Here is a 15,822-nt window from a genome sequence, read left to right on the forward strand (position 1 = left end):
TGGATAGGCACTGGTCCTTGGGGGTCAGCTACTTAGCCAGTGCTGTACTTAGCCACTTGCTGCACTGAGCTCAGTCTGCAATGTTAGTAGCTGGCACAGTGTGGGTGGAGCTTAAAACCAGTCTTGTGTTTTAAAACATTTGCCCAGTAGCCATGCAGAGGAATGAGACCAGTTGGCAGAGGAAGAACAGAGCATAGACACAAAGGGTTTTATCTAATGCTAGTCCTACTCACAGTAGACCCACTGAAGTTAATGGACACGAGCAACTTAGATTCATTTCAATGGGTTCAAGCTGGGAGAAACTCCTTGCCTGAAACCCCAGACAGCTGCTGGGGTTGATAACACTGTGTTGATAACACTGAGTTAGACAGGCCAATGGTCTGACACAGCATAAGGCAGACTCCTATGTTTCTAGGGATGGAGCTTTCTGCCAGACTCTAGTAAAGCTAGCAAAATTTATTTCAGGCTTGTAATTTTTGTAGGTTTATTGAAAAGGCTGGTTAAGTTGGCTTGAGAAAGAGACACACACCACATGTGCTTTACAGAAACGGGATACCTTTTGTTACTGGAGATTTCCCACCTTGGCCCTGGAATGTCACTCTGCCTGTCCAGCCAAGACCCGCAGAACTTTATGCAGAAGTACTGTTTTTGGGGGACAGGGGTGGGCTGGTGTGGAGGACTCCCTGGTCCTGAATAGGGTAACAGTGCCCCTGAAGGACCAGGTGCGCAGCCTGGGAGTCATTTTGGACTCACAGCTGTCCATGGAGGCACAGGTCAATTCTGTATCCAGGGCAGCTGTCTACCAACTCCACCTGGTACGCAGGCTGAGACCCTACCTGCCCGCGGACTGTCTCGCCAGAGTGGTGCATGCTCTAGTTACCTCCCGCTTGGACTACTGCAATGCGCTCTACGTGGGGCTACCTTTGAAGGTGACTCGGAAACTACAACTAATCCAGAATGCGGCAGCTAGACTGGTGACTGGGGGCGGCCGCCGAGACCACATAACACCGGTCTTGAAAGACCTACATTGGCTCCCAGTATGTTTCCGAGCACAATTCAAAGTGCTGGTGTTGACCTTTAAAGCCCTAAACGGCCTCGGCCCAGTATACCTGAAGGAGCGTCTCCACCCCATTGTTCTGCCCGGACACTGAGGTCCAGCGCCGAGGGCCTTCTGGCGGTTCCCTCATTGCGAGAAGCAAAGCTACAGGGAACCAGGAAGAGGGCCTTCTCGGTAGTGGCGCCCGCCCTGTGGAACGACCTCCCATCAGATGTCAAAGCGATAAATAACTACCTGACATTCAGAATACATCTTAAGGCAGCCCTGTTCAGGGAAGTTTTTAATCTGTGATATTTTAGTGTATTTTTGGTTTCTATGGAAGAATAATAATAATAATAATAATTACTATTATTATTATTATTATGCAGCTAAGGCATTGTACAAAATAATCCAAGACAAGGGTTCTCAACCTTTTTGGGCACATCGGTATCAGGTGCAACCCCAAGAAACTGTCACAGTCACTACAGGCATGTCACAACTCTCTACTCCCTAGCTGTAAGCACCTCTACCCTGAAATGGTACCTGTGCTGCAATTTAGGCTAAAGCTATCGGCTAAAGAAGCCTTCCCGCTTAATTTCAGTGAGAAGACAGGACCCTGATGCCGCCAAGGAAGGCGTCTGTGGGCACTTGTGTCATATTGGTTACACACAATCTAAATGAGGGATAAGCAAACTAAGGACTGCAGGCCGGATCAGGCCCAATTGCCTTCTGGATCCGGCCCACGAACTGTCTGGGAATCGCACGTGGATTGCCAGTGCACACATTCTTTCCCTCTCCCTCACAAAGTGGTGGTGGCGGTGGCGCTTCCTCCCTCCCTCCTCCTGGCTTCTCCCTGCCCTGCCTAGAGGAGGAAGGGGGCTGGGCTTTGTTGGTGCCAGCAGCAGCAGCACTCGAGGCAGCCGCCATTTCAAGCACACCACTCATTGTCCCTCTGCCACCACCAGCTCCTGCCGCTCGCAAGACACAGGTAAGCAGCCACCAGGGCTCATGGTGCTCTTGCATCATCATCATCCCCCCCCAAATATAGTCCGGCCCTCCACAAGGTCTGAGGGACAGTGGACCAGCCCCCTGCTAACCCCTGATCTAAATGATAGTCCACCTGCATCATTAAATTGAGCACACACATTCTAAGAAACACTGGCATAGAAGCGACAAAACAAAACACCTTGCTGAAATCCTAGCAGAGGGATACCAGGGCACAAAGGAGACAAATGCAAAAGGAACAAGGACAACCAGGGGAGGCAACAACTGACACACAGAGCATCACGCTCGTCTCCTTGGCCTTCAGTTTGACAAATATGTTTCTCATCACAAGAGGCCCAAATAAGAATTTGCCCCTAGGAACAAGCGAAACCGTGGCTGGGAGGAGACTCAGATGGGATTAGAGAGAGAATGAAAAAGGTCAAGGGTCAGGACTGTGTGGAGAGGGGTCAACACCTCATGTATTTCTTTAAAAGCAACTCCATTCAAGAAACTTTTGTACAAAATAATCTGCGTCAACATGAGCAAAATGTGGATCTTTCATCCCCGTTGTTTCCGAGTGCAGAAATTTGGTGGCATCTCAGGTCACAGAAAGCATGGGAGCCAGGGACCACGGGTGCGTGCAAGTGAGCAGTGCTGCTTGGGACAGGAGGATGAAATTCCAGAAATTCTTCTCCCTCCCTCCTACAGGGAATATGTGAAGCTATTAGCATGTTGATATCCCGCCTTCCTTCCAACATGGAAGTCAAGGTGGCATGCATGGAGCACCCATAGGCATTCTACTACAGGCGCACTGACCAAACTAAAGACCTTCTTAGTTATAGCAAAGTGGCTGGCTTGTGTGGCTTTGCAGCATTCCTGGGAACAATATGCTTTTTTCTTCTTAGCTGGAGGTGCTACAAAATTTGTGGAATGGTTTTACTTTTTCAAAACTGGGCTTTTTTGTGCTTTTGACTGCAGAGGCAACTACTGATCTTGCTTAAGTTCCTTAATGAGAAGGATAATAATGATCAACAAGATTCCATGAAAGGCAGCTGGCCCACTTTAACTGATCTTTCTCAGTAAAATGCAGACTTGGAAGAGCACTGATTGCAGCATCTAGGTTTCCCTGGACTAGCTGTGTGCTTTAGACACACCATATTGGCCTGAATATAAGCTGCACCCGAATGTAAGCTGCACCTAAAAAATTGGAGGGGGGAAAAGAAAAGAAAATATCTGAATATAAGCCACACCCTTCCTCACTGCTCCTAGCTGCATAAGGGGGGGGGGGGAGAGCCAACCTGTACTGCTGGCAGTCTTTCCGCTTCCTCGCTCTCTCTCCCTTCCTGGCCTTGGGAGAGAGGATGGGGGAAGAAGAAGAAGAAGAAGAAGAAGAAGAAGAAGAAGAAGAAGAAGAAGAAGAAGAAGAGTTTGGATTTGATATCCCGCCTTTCACTCCCCTTCAGGAGTCTCAAAGCGGCTAACATTCCCCTTTCCCTTCCTCCCCCACAACAAACACTCTGTGAGGTGAGTGAGGCTGAGAGACTTCAAAGAAGTGTGACTGGCCCAAGGTCACCCAGCAGCTGCATGTGGAGGAGCGTCCCCAGATTATGAGACTACCGCTCTTAACCACTACACCACACTGGCTCTCAGGACGAGCACCGCTTCACCCTTGCACTGGTTGTAAGGTCACGAATATAAGACACACTTTAACTTTTCACGGTTGGCATTTGGAAAAAAAATTGAGGCTTATATTCAGGCCAATACAGTATAATTCACAAATGTTTATGTGGCAGACTTCAAGATGCTCCTCAGTAGACTGATTGATGTGGAAAGGGTGGTTCCTTAAAAGGTAGGACCATAGGAAGTTACTTTATACCATAAAACAAAGACTGTAATGATATCAAGTCAAGCCAGACCATTGGTCCATCCAGTTGAGGATTATCTACACTGACAGGTAGTGGCTCTTCAGGGTTTCAGACATTAAATCCAGGACTTTCTGCATGCAAAGAAGATGCTCTACTTGCTACAGCTCTACCCCACCTTTTTAAGAGAACACCACCCACCAAAAAGGGGGGGGGGAAGAGCAAAGGAAATAAACTGATCCAGGAAGACCTAAAAAAAATATCTACTGGAGGTTTTGTGTTTTATTTATATCAGGTTTCATTCATGCATGAGCCACTTCATGCAGAAATGCAATTGCAGAACAAGAATCTGGCTCCATGGCAGTAGTTGAGATGACAGCATAAGAACAAAAAGCAGACTTGCTGGATTCAAACCAAAAGGGGTCCATCTAGTTCATCATCTTATTGTCACAGTGGTCAATCAGATGCCCCAATGGGAAGTCTGCAAGCAAGACCTAAATGCAATAGCAACTCTCTGTACTTGCGATTCCCAGCAAAGTATTGAAAGGTTCGCTGCTTTTGACAGTGGAGGGACAACACTGGTTTATCCTTGACTGTTTCCCATTCTAAAGAGTTGTAAACACATTACCACAGTCTGTATTAGGTATCTGGGAGCTAAAAAAGATGCACCGAATCCCCTTTGGACATGTCTCTGCCAGCAGAGTAGTTTCCACCCTGGGGTCCCCCTTCTCACTATGTCTGAGATTCTACGATGTGAGCAACTGTACCTATCAGTGTTCAAATCTCCCATAGTTCTAATCTATCTGCATTTTGCGACCGGGAATTTCATTAGCGTGAGCAGTTTCTGAGCTCTGGGTGCAGTGCTGCGAGTAAGATTTCAGATTAAAGCTGCACAGTGGAAAGAAAGGACCTTTTTCTGCCTCCCCACTTCCAGCTACTCTCTGGAGACTGGAGAAGAGACCCTCTTAAGAATATTAGGGGGGTGGGCAGGGGAAGGACTAGACCATGTGAAAAATGAACATAATATTTTAGCTGCAGTTCATTCATTTTCAGCTTTGTTATTAAAAAAGCGTGCATAGACATTCTGTTGCTGCATCCATAACCTGGGTTTAAGGTAGGGTTACCAGATGTCCCCTGTTCCCGGGGCCAGTCCCCGGATTTGCAAATCTGTCCCCAGAAAATGTAGCAATGGCAGCCTCAGCAGCCCAGAGCCAGCCTGGTAGCACAGTTGGCTCTGGCTAGCTTCAGGAGCTGCTCGCTGCCACCGCCACTGCCGAAGGAGAACCAGGGACGTCCAGTGGTACAGATCTCCTGCGCCCTTCCTCCTTTGTTTTGACAGATCGGAGGAGTCTTGGGGAGGCAGGCATTGCCCAGTTTTTTTAAAAAAACTCTGCGCATTTATGTTTCACAGGGTATGAAAGAAGGGCTTTGCACCTTGCCTGGAAGAGAAACCACACTCCTTGCGCCCCTCCTGGGCAACGGCCGCCTGCCCGCGACTCCTGAGCCTCCCCCGATCTGTCAAAACAAAGGGGGAAGGGGGCAGGAGATTGGGGAAGGCTCTGGAGTCACGGGCGGGCGGTGTGCCAGTGCCCAGTTTTTAAAAAGCTCTGCGCATTTATGTTTCACAGGGTGCAAAAGAAGGGCTTTGCACCTTTATACAATATGCATGTGTGCTTGGGCCCAGGGTCTTTTGCCTCACCATCCCCACTACTGACTCCTTGTTGCTACTCAGCTTCGAAACAAACAAGCAAACAAACAAACAAAGAAAGAAATAAAATTGTCCCCCGGATTCATTGAAAAAAAAATCTGGTAACCATAGTTTAAGGTGCCTAGCTCCTAGCTTTCATATCTCTGTTTCTCACACTGTTACTGTATTATAATGTGAGAACTGTACCTACTGAAATTTCCCCTAGCGAATGGGGTTTGCTCGTGTTCACTGCTTGATGGATCAGGACAGACTCTGGACCCGTTCAGATTTGCTACTTGTTATACCACCTGCACCTGGCAGTGTTGAGGTTGGGCTCACTTGCTTGAGTCACAAGAATTTGCAGGCACTTTCTCCCTGTGTGCTGGGCATCTGATAGGTGGCATGACGTAGCCCTTTCCCTTCCAGTTCCGAACCAGTTTTGGGTCCCTTCCTCTGAGGCAGTCAGAAAAACATACCAGAAATTCAAGTCACCCTTGCTCTCTTAATAAAAGGCTGCAAGAAGTGGGATCACCCCCCCCCACAAGAGCTTGGGGCCAACCTCTTATATAATCATCTGACCTGCAGAACCCCCTTCCATTTACCAAACTTGAACTCCTGCTTTGTCCCTTAACATGCTGCCAGAGGATTAGTCACCAGAAAGGCTAAAATCCAGTAGGAGGCATTTACTGGCAACTCCCATTACTTCCCTGCACTCCCCCCACTCCCAAATCTGAGGGAATGACAAAGTTGAACAGAAAAAGCCTGCAAACTGCCCACCCTTAACCCCCCTCCCACATTCACACAAACAAGCCCTAAAAAGTATTTGTTTCCACCTGATATGAGCAGATGAGTGGGGAGTGGCTTAGCAGGCTGTGTATGGGCTGCAAGGGGGGGGGGGAGGTACCCAGAAGCAATAGATATTAAGATGCGGTGTGCGAGGGAGAGGCACACACATTTCTCGAGAGCAGAGACTCCGACAGGAGCGATCCACCTTTGAGAGACTTGGTTCATTGAGAAAGAGAAAGAGGGAAACAATAGCTTTGGCTTTACAGAAAACATCTGTACAAATACAGTTCAACTAAAAAAGCAACTCCTCCTCCTCCTCCTGGGACAGGAGATAAGAATTTCTGAAGCAACCCCTAGGACCAAGTGACTGGGGGAGCAGAGAAGAGGAAAAATCCCTAGACACAGCATGCAGACCACATTCAGCACGCAGCTGGCTTGGTTATGTGCAGTAACCATCTCTTTGGCCGTGTACCCAGCCTGGCTGCAGAAACCTCCAAAGAGGAAGGTGATCAGTGGGAACCCCAAGAACCTAGGCTGCTGCGAGGAGCTGAAGGAGCTGAAGATGCACGTGGCCAACCTGTCCACCTTGATACAGGAGCTGAGCAAGAAGCAGGAGGATGAACTGGGAAATGCCATCATGCAGGTGATGGAGCTGGAAGGAAGCTTCAAGCAGATGGACCTGCGCCTCAATGACGTGGAAGGGAAGTACTCGGAGATGAACAACCAGCTGGGCATCGTGCAGCTCCAGGCAGCTCAGACTGTCACGCAAACATCCGCAGGTAAGGGGGACCAGCGGTATGGCAAATAAATGCATGGAAAAATAGAACCTCAGAAGCTGGGCAAAATGCACCCAAGGAGAGGTGCTTTTAAACAGTTGAAAGGGACCACAATGTTGTGTATTTGCTTTTGAGTTGTTCAACTATTTCATTTCCAAGAGAGCTTGAATGTTTTAAATAATAATAGCATTGTTCTGCATGTAAGACCTGCAGACGCTCAAAACACGATCGCTCTTTAGAATACCAGCAGAAAAGTGAGGAGAGACAGTCGTACATTGAGATTATGGTCTCTCTGTCTTTGTGTGTGCTTAAAGATAGGCAAGTGCGGCCAGATCCCATTCATGCTTTTTTCCAGAAGCGGTGTGTGAGGAAAGAGGGAAGGTTGTGAGCACATGTGTCATTTCGAACAAAGAACTCTGTGTGAGAATATGAGCAGTCATATCCTGAGATGCATGAACGCTAGGATTGCCATCTTTAACAAAAACTGGTTGGATTAAATAGTTTTAAAGTCTCAGTAAATCAAACTGAAAGGCATTTCAGCTCAATGACAAAACGCTTAAAAAAGAAAAAAGCCTGCATGAAAACTGTGGATGGCGTCTTCTTCAAAGAGGCACCCCACCTTTATGCTCACTCAAGAGGGAATGTTGTGAGATATTTTACATATATATCTGCACCATTCAAAATCAAAGAACCAAGTCAGATCACTATCTAGCTCAATACTGCCCACACTGACCAACAGCAGCTCTTCAAGATTTCAGGCAGGACTAATTTCCAGCCTTGCCTGGAGACCCCCAGAATTGAACCTGCTGCCCTCTGCATGCAAAGCAGTTGTTCTGCTACTGAGCCGCAGCCCTTCCCTAAAAGAAAATACGAATTTTCCTTCAACACTATATGTATAGCTATATTTTTAGAAACTCCACCCCAATAATCAATTAAAACTCATCTGATTTAATTGAGTAACATGACCTTGGTTACCACCTAATCACCTTTTCCCACAGGGGCCAATATAGCCATACACACTTTTACTAACACACCTTTTAACTAGCCGGTTTATCATTTGAGATTTACAGTGAAATAAATAATCAACTTAACTTAGCTTCTAGGCATGGTCGCCTGGAAGCAGCTCTTTCCCTCAACTGTGAGCAACCAAGCTACATACAAGTGTGACCTAGGGGGGGAAATCCTCACACTGAGGTTTTCGCAGTATTCACATAAATAGCCCAGAGTGTGCCTTCAAGGTAAAAAATTATTAAACCACAACATGTCTTATTACAGGCATGGTAAGGCCACACTGCATGTGGAAGGCAGCCACGTAGGGACTTGAATTGCTGGCTGCAAAGAAGCCCCAGTTGGCACCTAATCTTTCCTAATAGGTGGAAATCATTCACCTTGCACTCTGTTACACCTGTCAGGATGGATAAAAGTTAACCTTGGGAAGGGCCTCTCCCTTCCCCTTGAAGCAGCTGGATGTTCAGTTCTTAACATGGAAAGGGAAGCAACCATTTCCAAAAAGGCTGATACGCTCGCCGGAGCGGGAATGTACTTTCCAAGTGGGAGCAGGCCATGATGCAGAAAACAAACCGTGCACAGTCCAAACATGTCAGATGTGCTGATTTGGCTCGTCTGCCCGAGAGCACAACTGCAAACCGGGGAAGCTGTCCCAGGCATGGCCATCCTATCAGATCAAGACGTTGGGCTTTGCGGAACGGCAGCAAACTGTATTTGCTATTCCCCATTGCTTCAGTCTGGGGGCTTTTGCAATAAGAGAAGTTTTTGGAGGAGAAACTGGTTCTCTCACACTCAGAGGTAGTAACACTACTGCTCAGCATCTGTGAAGTGCTGTTTCTGAGTGTTCAGGTCACTTTACACAATCTTGCTATAGTAAATTATTGTGAGGCAGGCTGGTATGGGTGCGATACACCCCTATTGCAGGACAAAGCATGCAGCAGAGAATGCCTGCCCTGAGGCTACCTAGAAAATTCAAAGTGAGATTCAAACCTGAAGTTTCTAGATTTGTAGCCTAGTCTGCTGGTTACACCAGCTCTTGCACTAGCCATTTCTGAACAGACAAGTACTTCTGCTACATTGCTAAAACAATTTCTCTTTCACCTTTAAAAGACCATGGTGAGATACGTTGCTATTACGTCAAATTTACAGCTGCAGTCAAGGCTAAGGGTTTGTAAGCTGCCCAAACTCACCCAGCCGAGCTGGGATCTGAACCTTAAGTCCCCAAAGTTCAATACTATGGTTACTGAACCATTCTGGTTCTTTGTTCTTTACTAATCAGGATAATGTTTGCATAATTTTAGAATGTTATTTTTTTTTGGGGGGGGGGGGGTTTAGGCGCACATGCCAAAGCCATCAAATCCCCCTTGTGCCACTGAGCGAGCCTCCCTTTCTGCTAAGCCTGATCCCGCTCCAAGTCCTTACTGTTCAATGGTTGTGTTTTTGAAGGGTTACAGAAGGCTGGAGACGTTAGTGCCCAAAATCTACACTTATATATGGACAAGAGAAAAATAACTTGAGTAGGTCTCTCTGTAAGCAGGATGGCCTTCCTGATTCCATGTGTGCCAATCAATTGCTGAAACAGCCTACTAGGTTTGGGAAATGCTTCTAGAGTGCAGCCACCATCATGCAGATCTGAAGGCAACCCTGTATCGCGAAATTTTTAATGTTTAATCTTCTACAATTTTTTATGTGCTGTAAGCCACCCAGAGTGGCTGGGGAAACCCAGCCAGATGGGCAGGGTATAAATAATAAAATTATTATTATTAGCTCTCCCAAACTGGGCAATGGCTTCATTCACCAGTAGAGCACAGTTTGGCTCACTTGCTTGAGGAAGGCATCAGCTGCAAGCATCCTGAAGAGATACACAGCTGTCCTCTTATTTGTGGAGCACATGGCTGTCTCAGTCACACAGGTTAATGTTGGAGGTGGTTGAGGCTTGATGGTCTCAGGGTTCCCCTTCTGGCTTTGAAATTCTAGGGAGGCTTCACTAAATATTGCAACGTAACAGTTTAAAACTAACATGCTGTTTTTGGAGGAACTGTAACATAAGCATGGTTACATTTAATAAAAATGTGTCAAAAGTACAATGGTACCTCGGGTTAAGTACTTAATTCATTCCGGAGGTCTGTACGTAACCTGAAGTTGTTAACCTGAAGCACCACTTTAGCTAATGGTGCCGGAGCACGATTTCTGTTCTCATCCTGAAGCAAAGTTCTTAACCTGAAGCACTATTTCTAGGTTAGCTGAGTCTGTAACCTGAAGCGTATGCAACCCGGGGTACCGCTGTACTTAAGAACTTATCACAATTTGTGGGTTGGGGGTGTTGAATACTCGTCAGTCATTGCTAAACATTTGTTGCTTCCCATTCCATCCCCTCCATTGACACAGATGCTGTGTACGACTGCTCATCGCTTTATCAGAGAAATTACAGAACTTCAGGGGTCTACAGACTCCTCCCTGATGAATTCCTGGGAACGCCAGAAATGCAAGTAAGAAGTCTTAATACAAATGCTATGACTTACTTATGCCCCAGTTATAGGCCAGATGGGCAGCTTTGGGCAGCTTTCAGGACAGGTTCCTACGGAAGGAGCACACATTTGCTCTCTCTGAGCCTCCATACCCACAGAAGGTGACCCTCTAGGGGTGCTGGTAAGAGCTTCTCTACAATGGTCCCATCTATGGGGCTGAATGGGAGCAGTAGGGAAAACTGTCCAGGATTCTAGGACTGAAAGAATGATTTTTTTTATAAAAAAAAACACCCTTTTGATGTTCATGGATTTTCCCTTCCCTGGTACTCAAAATGGCTTTCTGAGAAAGTAGCTTCATTCTACCTGTAGCATCACAGAGGACATCTCTCCTTAACTAAAAAGTAGCTGACCTCATGGTAAATGCTGCTACCCAGTGCCTAAAATCCCTTATTCTGCCATTACCAATAATACATGTTTTCACTTATATTCATACTGATATGGTTTGTGGGGTGAGGGGGGGGGGGAAGAACAGATATTCAAACCAACTGAACTATTCAGTCCAATTTGGCAACATCAAATACATGCCCCCTCCCCAAAAGGGGCCTAGACAGTCCCTAGTCTCCATGGATGACTGGAATCAACACTCTTTCCCATCGCTCAGGTATACTGCGACATGGAGACCGACGGAGGAGGCTGGACAGTCATCCAGAGGCGTAAAGTTGGCCTGATTTCCTTCAGCCGGGACTGGAAGCAGTACAAGCAAGGGTTTGGCAGCATCCAGGGAGACTTTTGGCTGGGAAATGAGCACATCCATAGACTTTCCCGGCGCCCAACAATGCTGCGTGTGGAGCTCGAGGTAAGGGAATGATTTCAAAAAACCAGGCTAACTTTTGGTAATTTATCTATGTTGAACAGCTGAGGAAATTAGAAGGATGAGCAGTCTCCAACAGCAATTTGAGATACAGTCGAACCTTGGAAGTCAAATGGAATCTGTTCCGGAAGTCCGTTCGACTTCCAAAATGTTCAAAAACTAAACTGCAGCTTCTGATTGGCTGCCCCGTCGGATGTTTGGGTTCCAAAAGAACGTTCACAAACTGGAACACTCACTTCTGGGTTTGCGGCGTTTGGGAGCCAAAATGTTTGAGTTCCAGGGCATTCGGGATCCAAGGTACGACTGTATTGCAATTTCTAGGTACTGCTTTACACAGGCATCAGTACACAGGCAAGTCAGCTATCTCCCCCACCCTCCATTATGCCCTTTTAACAGTGCCCTTAAACTCAAAAAGCAAGGGCACATACCCAGATGTCCTCAGTGGCTGCTCCACAACTACAGAGGTATTTTCCTTTGGAAGTCTTGCCAAACTGCAGGCAGAGTGAGAGGTTTTGCTGAAGGGAGTCAGCTATAATTAAATGCTTAAAGCGCCCTCTGTTCCAAAATCACTATTCATTCTAAACCTTCAGCTTATGAACAAGATGAGAAGTAGTTTCAGTGGAGCTAGCAGACAAGATGCCCTGTGGTTGAACACATGAATGAAATGCAAAACGTTGAGGAAACGGCCGTATTGTTTCCTACGCAGGTATCCATCACATCCATTTGAAAGAGCAATGGATGCCTGAAGATATGGCACTCCTTGCAAGGAAGGATAGGTGCATACATTCCTGGAAACGGTTTTCCTAGATAAATTTCTTCACCTTCATCCACCTCCTGTTTACCCTTGCAGGACTGGAATGGCAACATCCGCTACGCTCTGTACAACCACTTCACTCTGGGCAACGAGCTAAACAGCTACCGCCTCTTCTTGGCCAACTACAGTGGCAACATTCCACATGACTCCCTGAGGTACCACAACAACACAGCCTTCAGCACTAAGGACAAGGACAACGACAAGTGCGTGGATCATTGTGCACTGTTACGCAAAGGTAAGCATGTAGATGGGCTCCTCCTCCTACACTAAGTTTTAGCTGAACAGGGCTGAATGCCATTTTGCAATTTAGAAACATTTCCAAAACCTTTACAGTGGTACCTCGGGTTAAGTACTTAATTCGTTCCGGAGGTCCGTTTTTAACCTGAAACTGTTCTTAACCTGAAGCACCACTTTAGCTAATGGTGCCTCCTGCTGCTTTCGCACCGCCGGAGAATGATTTCTGTTTTCATACTGAAGCAAAGTTCTTAACCAGAGGTACTATTTCTGGGTTAGCGGAGTCTGTAACCTGAAGCGTATGTAACCTGAAGTGTATGTAACCCGAGGTACCACTGTATTTGCTTTGAAGTTGTAAGCATTGCAAGAACAATGAGAACTACAAAATGTGATACGTGAAGCACTTTCTGGAGCAAACAGGAACATAGGAAGCTGCCTTATAAAAGGTTAGACTATTTGTCCATCAAATTCAGGGGAGCCTTTGGCCCTCTAGATGTTGCTGAACTACAACTCCCAGCAGCCCCAGCAAGCATAGCCAATGGCTGGGGTGACTGGAGTGTCAGTTCAGCAATGTACCGGGTGGGGGGCAAGGTTCCCTATACCTAGTCTAGGCCAACTGGCAATGGCTCTCCTAGATTGTGGGCAGAGAAAGCTATTTCCCATTGCCTGCTACCTGACCCTGTGGCTCAGTGGTAGGCCAATGCATTAATGAAACCGTGTGTGCCCCAGAATGCTTTGCAATTTGCTTGGTCCCATGATGGCAGATATCAATGCAAAAGGAGGTTCCCTGGAGGCGAAAAGTTTCAAAACCCACTGCTTTCGAAGACAGATCAAAAGATTTTCTCCACTTTTGTTTCTCAACAGGCGGCTACTGGTACAACTGCTGTACAGACTCCAACCTGAACGGGGTTTACTACCGCAATGGAGAACACAACAAGAGCACAGATGGGATTACTTGGTACGGATGGCACGGTAAAACCTATTCCCTGAAGAGGGTCGAGATGAAGATTCGGCCGGCAGACTTCAAAGCCCAGGGGGATACCAACAAAGTGGAGTAAGGCAGCAGAGACACAACTTCATGGGGGATAGGGAGAAAGATACACACAAATGCTAACCAAAAAATAAACCACAACTACTGGTCTGAAATACAAGGGCTGTACTTCTGCATCTTTCTCATCACAACGATCTCTTCCAGTAGGATGCTCAAATGTCCCAGGACATGTAGCCCCTGGCAAGCAGGATCCTCATAAGAGAAGAATTTTGTTCCACTCACAAATATCACAGAGTTGCTATAGCATTTGCAGGGATGCAAAGTGCGGTATTAACTTTCCCAGCTTTTTTAAAATGTCCACCTTGCAATCACTCCCTGTTTTAGGTTGACTCAAGTGCACAGATACAATAACGGCCAAAATGAGGTAAGGGAATGGGGGAGGGAGGGAAGTGCTGAGTTAGGAAGATGACTGCAAGCGAGGTGATCCTCTTTTCAAAAGCATAGGCCCACAATTTAAAAGAGAAAAAAGAATCAGACTGGGGCGTTGGATGAATCGTAATTGGAGTTCCCCACAGATCTTCCTATTGATGAATGGAGAGGGACATCAAAGACATTCCAGATTTAAAAGCCTACTATTTATGCCTTGAGCTTTTATGGGGGGGGGAATACCACAAAAGGAAGCTGCCAACAACAATAAAAAATATACATTAATATTCTGAGGTTTTATAAGTCAGGGATGAGGTACCTCTTGCAAACCGAGGGCCACATTCTATCACAGGCAACTTTAAAGGGGCCTCAAGACAGTGGTGGGTGTGGCCATAGGAAAAAGTGGATTGAGCAATGGATGCGACTTTTAATCTTTCTACAGCAGGGTCCATTCCAGTCACACTAAAACCAGAGGTTTCTGCACAGCAACAAACATCTCCCTCCCACAGACACTACCACAGCTCAAAGGCACATACCACAGTCAGGCAAAAGCACCCAAGTAGGGTGCAGAGCAGGACCAAACAGAGATGCCACAAGGCCCAAATGCAACCACCAGGCCTGAGATTCTTCAGTCCTGTTAATATACTGTGCAGTGTTCAATACAAATAAAGAGATGTGAGGAATAATATTATGCACACATTGCAATGCATCACAATTGGGGAAAAGAGTTGTTAAAAAAAACACCACAAGTTACCAAGGACTCCTCTCACAGCTCAGTTCCCTGCTTAACTTCGTTGCCAGAGTGGGTTCATAGTTAATATATCTATTTTTTATTCACTTTTTAATTATTATTTACAAGAGGGATCTAGCATAATTTAAAGTTGCTATCTTGGCACCAGAAGACATTGGTTTCCTGGAAAGTGTCTTGTACATGTTGACTGGCCAAAATTTGGGACCATCCCTCCAGGAGCATATTGTTGTTAAAGATGGTTGCTGAGTGGGTGATGCTCCAGGTGAATCTGTGTGTGCTGTAAATTGAAAGAGCACTCTGTACAAAATCTGCCATGCCTCCACAATGGATTTTTGTTTTGTTTTGTTTTTTTCAGATTCTATAATAAACTCTCTTGTTTTTAAACTTGGTCTTGAGTCTTTTGTCAAAACACCTAACAAGCAGGCAGATTAAAATCAGAAGTCCTTGAAGAAAAGAAGCAAGGCTCTAGGAGAGGTGACAGTATGTGTTGTGTGGCAGACACAGGGTCTGAAAATAGATCAGCAGGAAAGAGAAAAGAGCAATGGATGGATATGATGTGGAAAATGAGAGACATGCAGAAGATAACAGGAACACGGCAGAGATAAATTGGGCAATGCACACAGGGACAGCCACACACAATTGATAAAAGGCTGCGCTGCCAAGCAGGTTTACTAGAGAGTGAGCACCACTAGGGACTTCACTGGGACTTACAATTCTACGCACAGTGACCTAATGCTGCACAGGATTGGTCCGTAGGCATGCTAAAGCTACATGTCCCATTTCCTTCAGAGACTCAAGCATGCCTGATTTTTCATAGATAAAGAGTGAAGGAAAGGGACAGGAGCTGCCTGGAACATTTCAGGAAGAGCTATTGGTGGGGCTTGGGGTCCATGGGGGATGTAATAATAACTGCCAGTCACAGCAGACAAAACCCTGGGCAGCTCCCAGTGGGATCTGCTTGCCTTATTAGAAAAGGTGCTGCCTCACCCAGAGACTAGCCGGCCCTCCGGATGTTTTGGGTCTACAACGCCCATTATCCCTAGCTAATAGGACCAGTGGTCAGGGATGATGGGAATTGTAGTCTCAAAACATCTGGAGGGCCGAGTTTGCCTATGCCTGGACTAGCAT

General features: G+C 46.4%; 2 protein-coding genes across 6 annotated transcripts in view; one reads left to right on the forward strand and one right to left on the reverse strand.

Annotated features, from left to right (window-relative positions):
- Positions 1-15,822, reverse strand: part of MTOR (mechanistic target of rapamycin kinase) — a 106,689-nt gene that overhangs the window by 47,509 nt on the left and 43,358 nt on the right. The window lies entirely within an intron of this gene.
- Positions 6,313-15,078, forward strand: ANGPTL7 (angiopoietin like 7). The gene is made up of 5 exons (XM_083454192.1): positions 6,313-7,134; positions 10,528-10,628; positions 11,269-11,463; positions 12,329-12,527; positions 13,391-15,078. The coding sequence occupies exons 1-5, from the start codon at positions 6,762-6,764 to the stop codon at positions 13,582-13,584; spliced, it is 1,062 nt and encodes a 353-aa protein (XP_083310318.1). The 5' UTR covers positions 6,313-6,761; the 3' UTR covers positions 13,585-15,078.

This window comes from Podarcis tiliguerta (assembly GCF_965153285.1).
Source record: "Podarcis tiliguerta genome assembly, chromosome: 8".
In the NCBI taxonomy this organism is placed as follows: domain Eukaryota; kingdom Metazoa; phylum Chordata; class Lepidosauria; order Squamata; family Lacertidae; genus Podarcis; species Podarcis tiliguerta.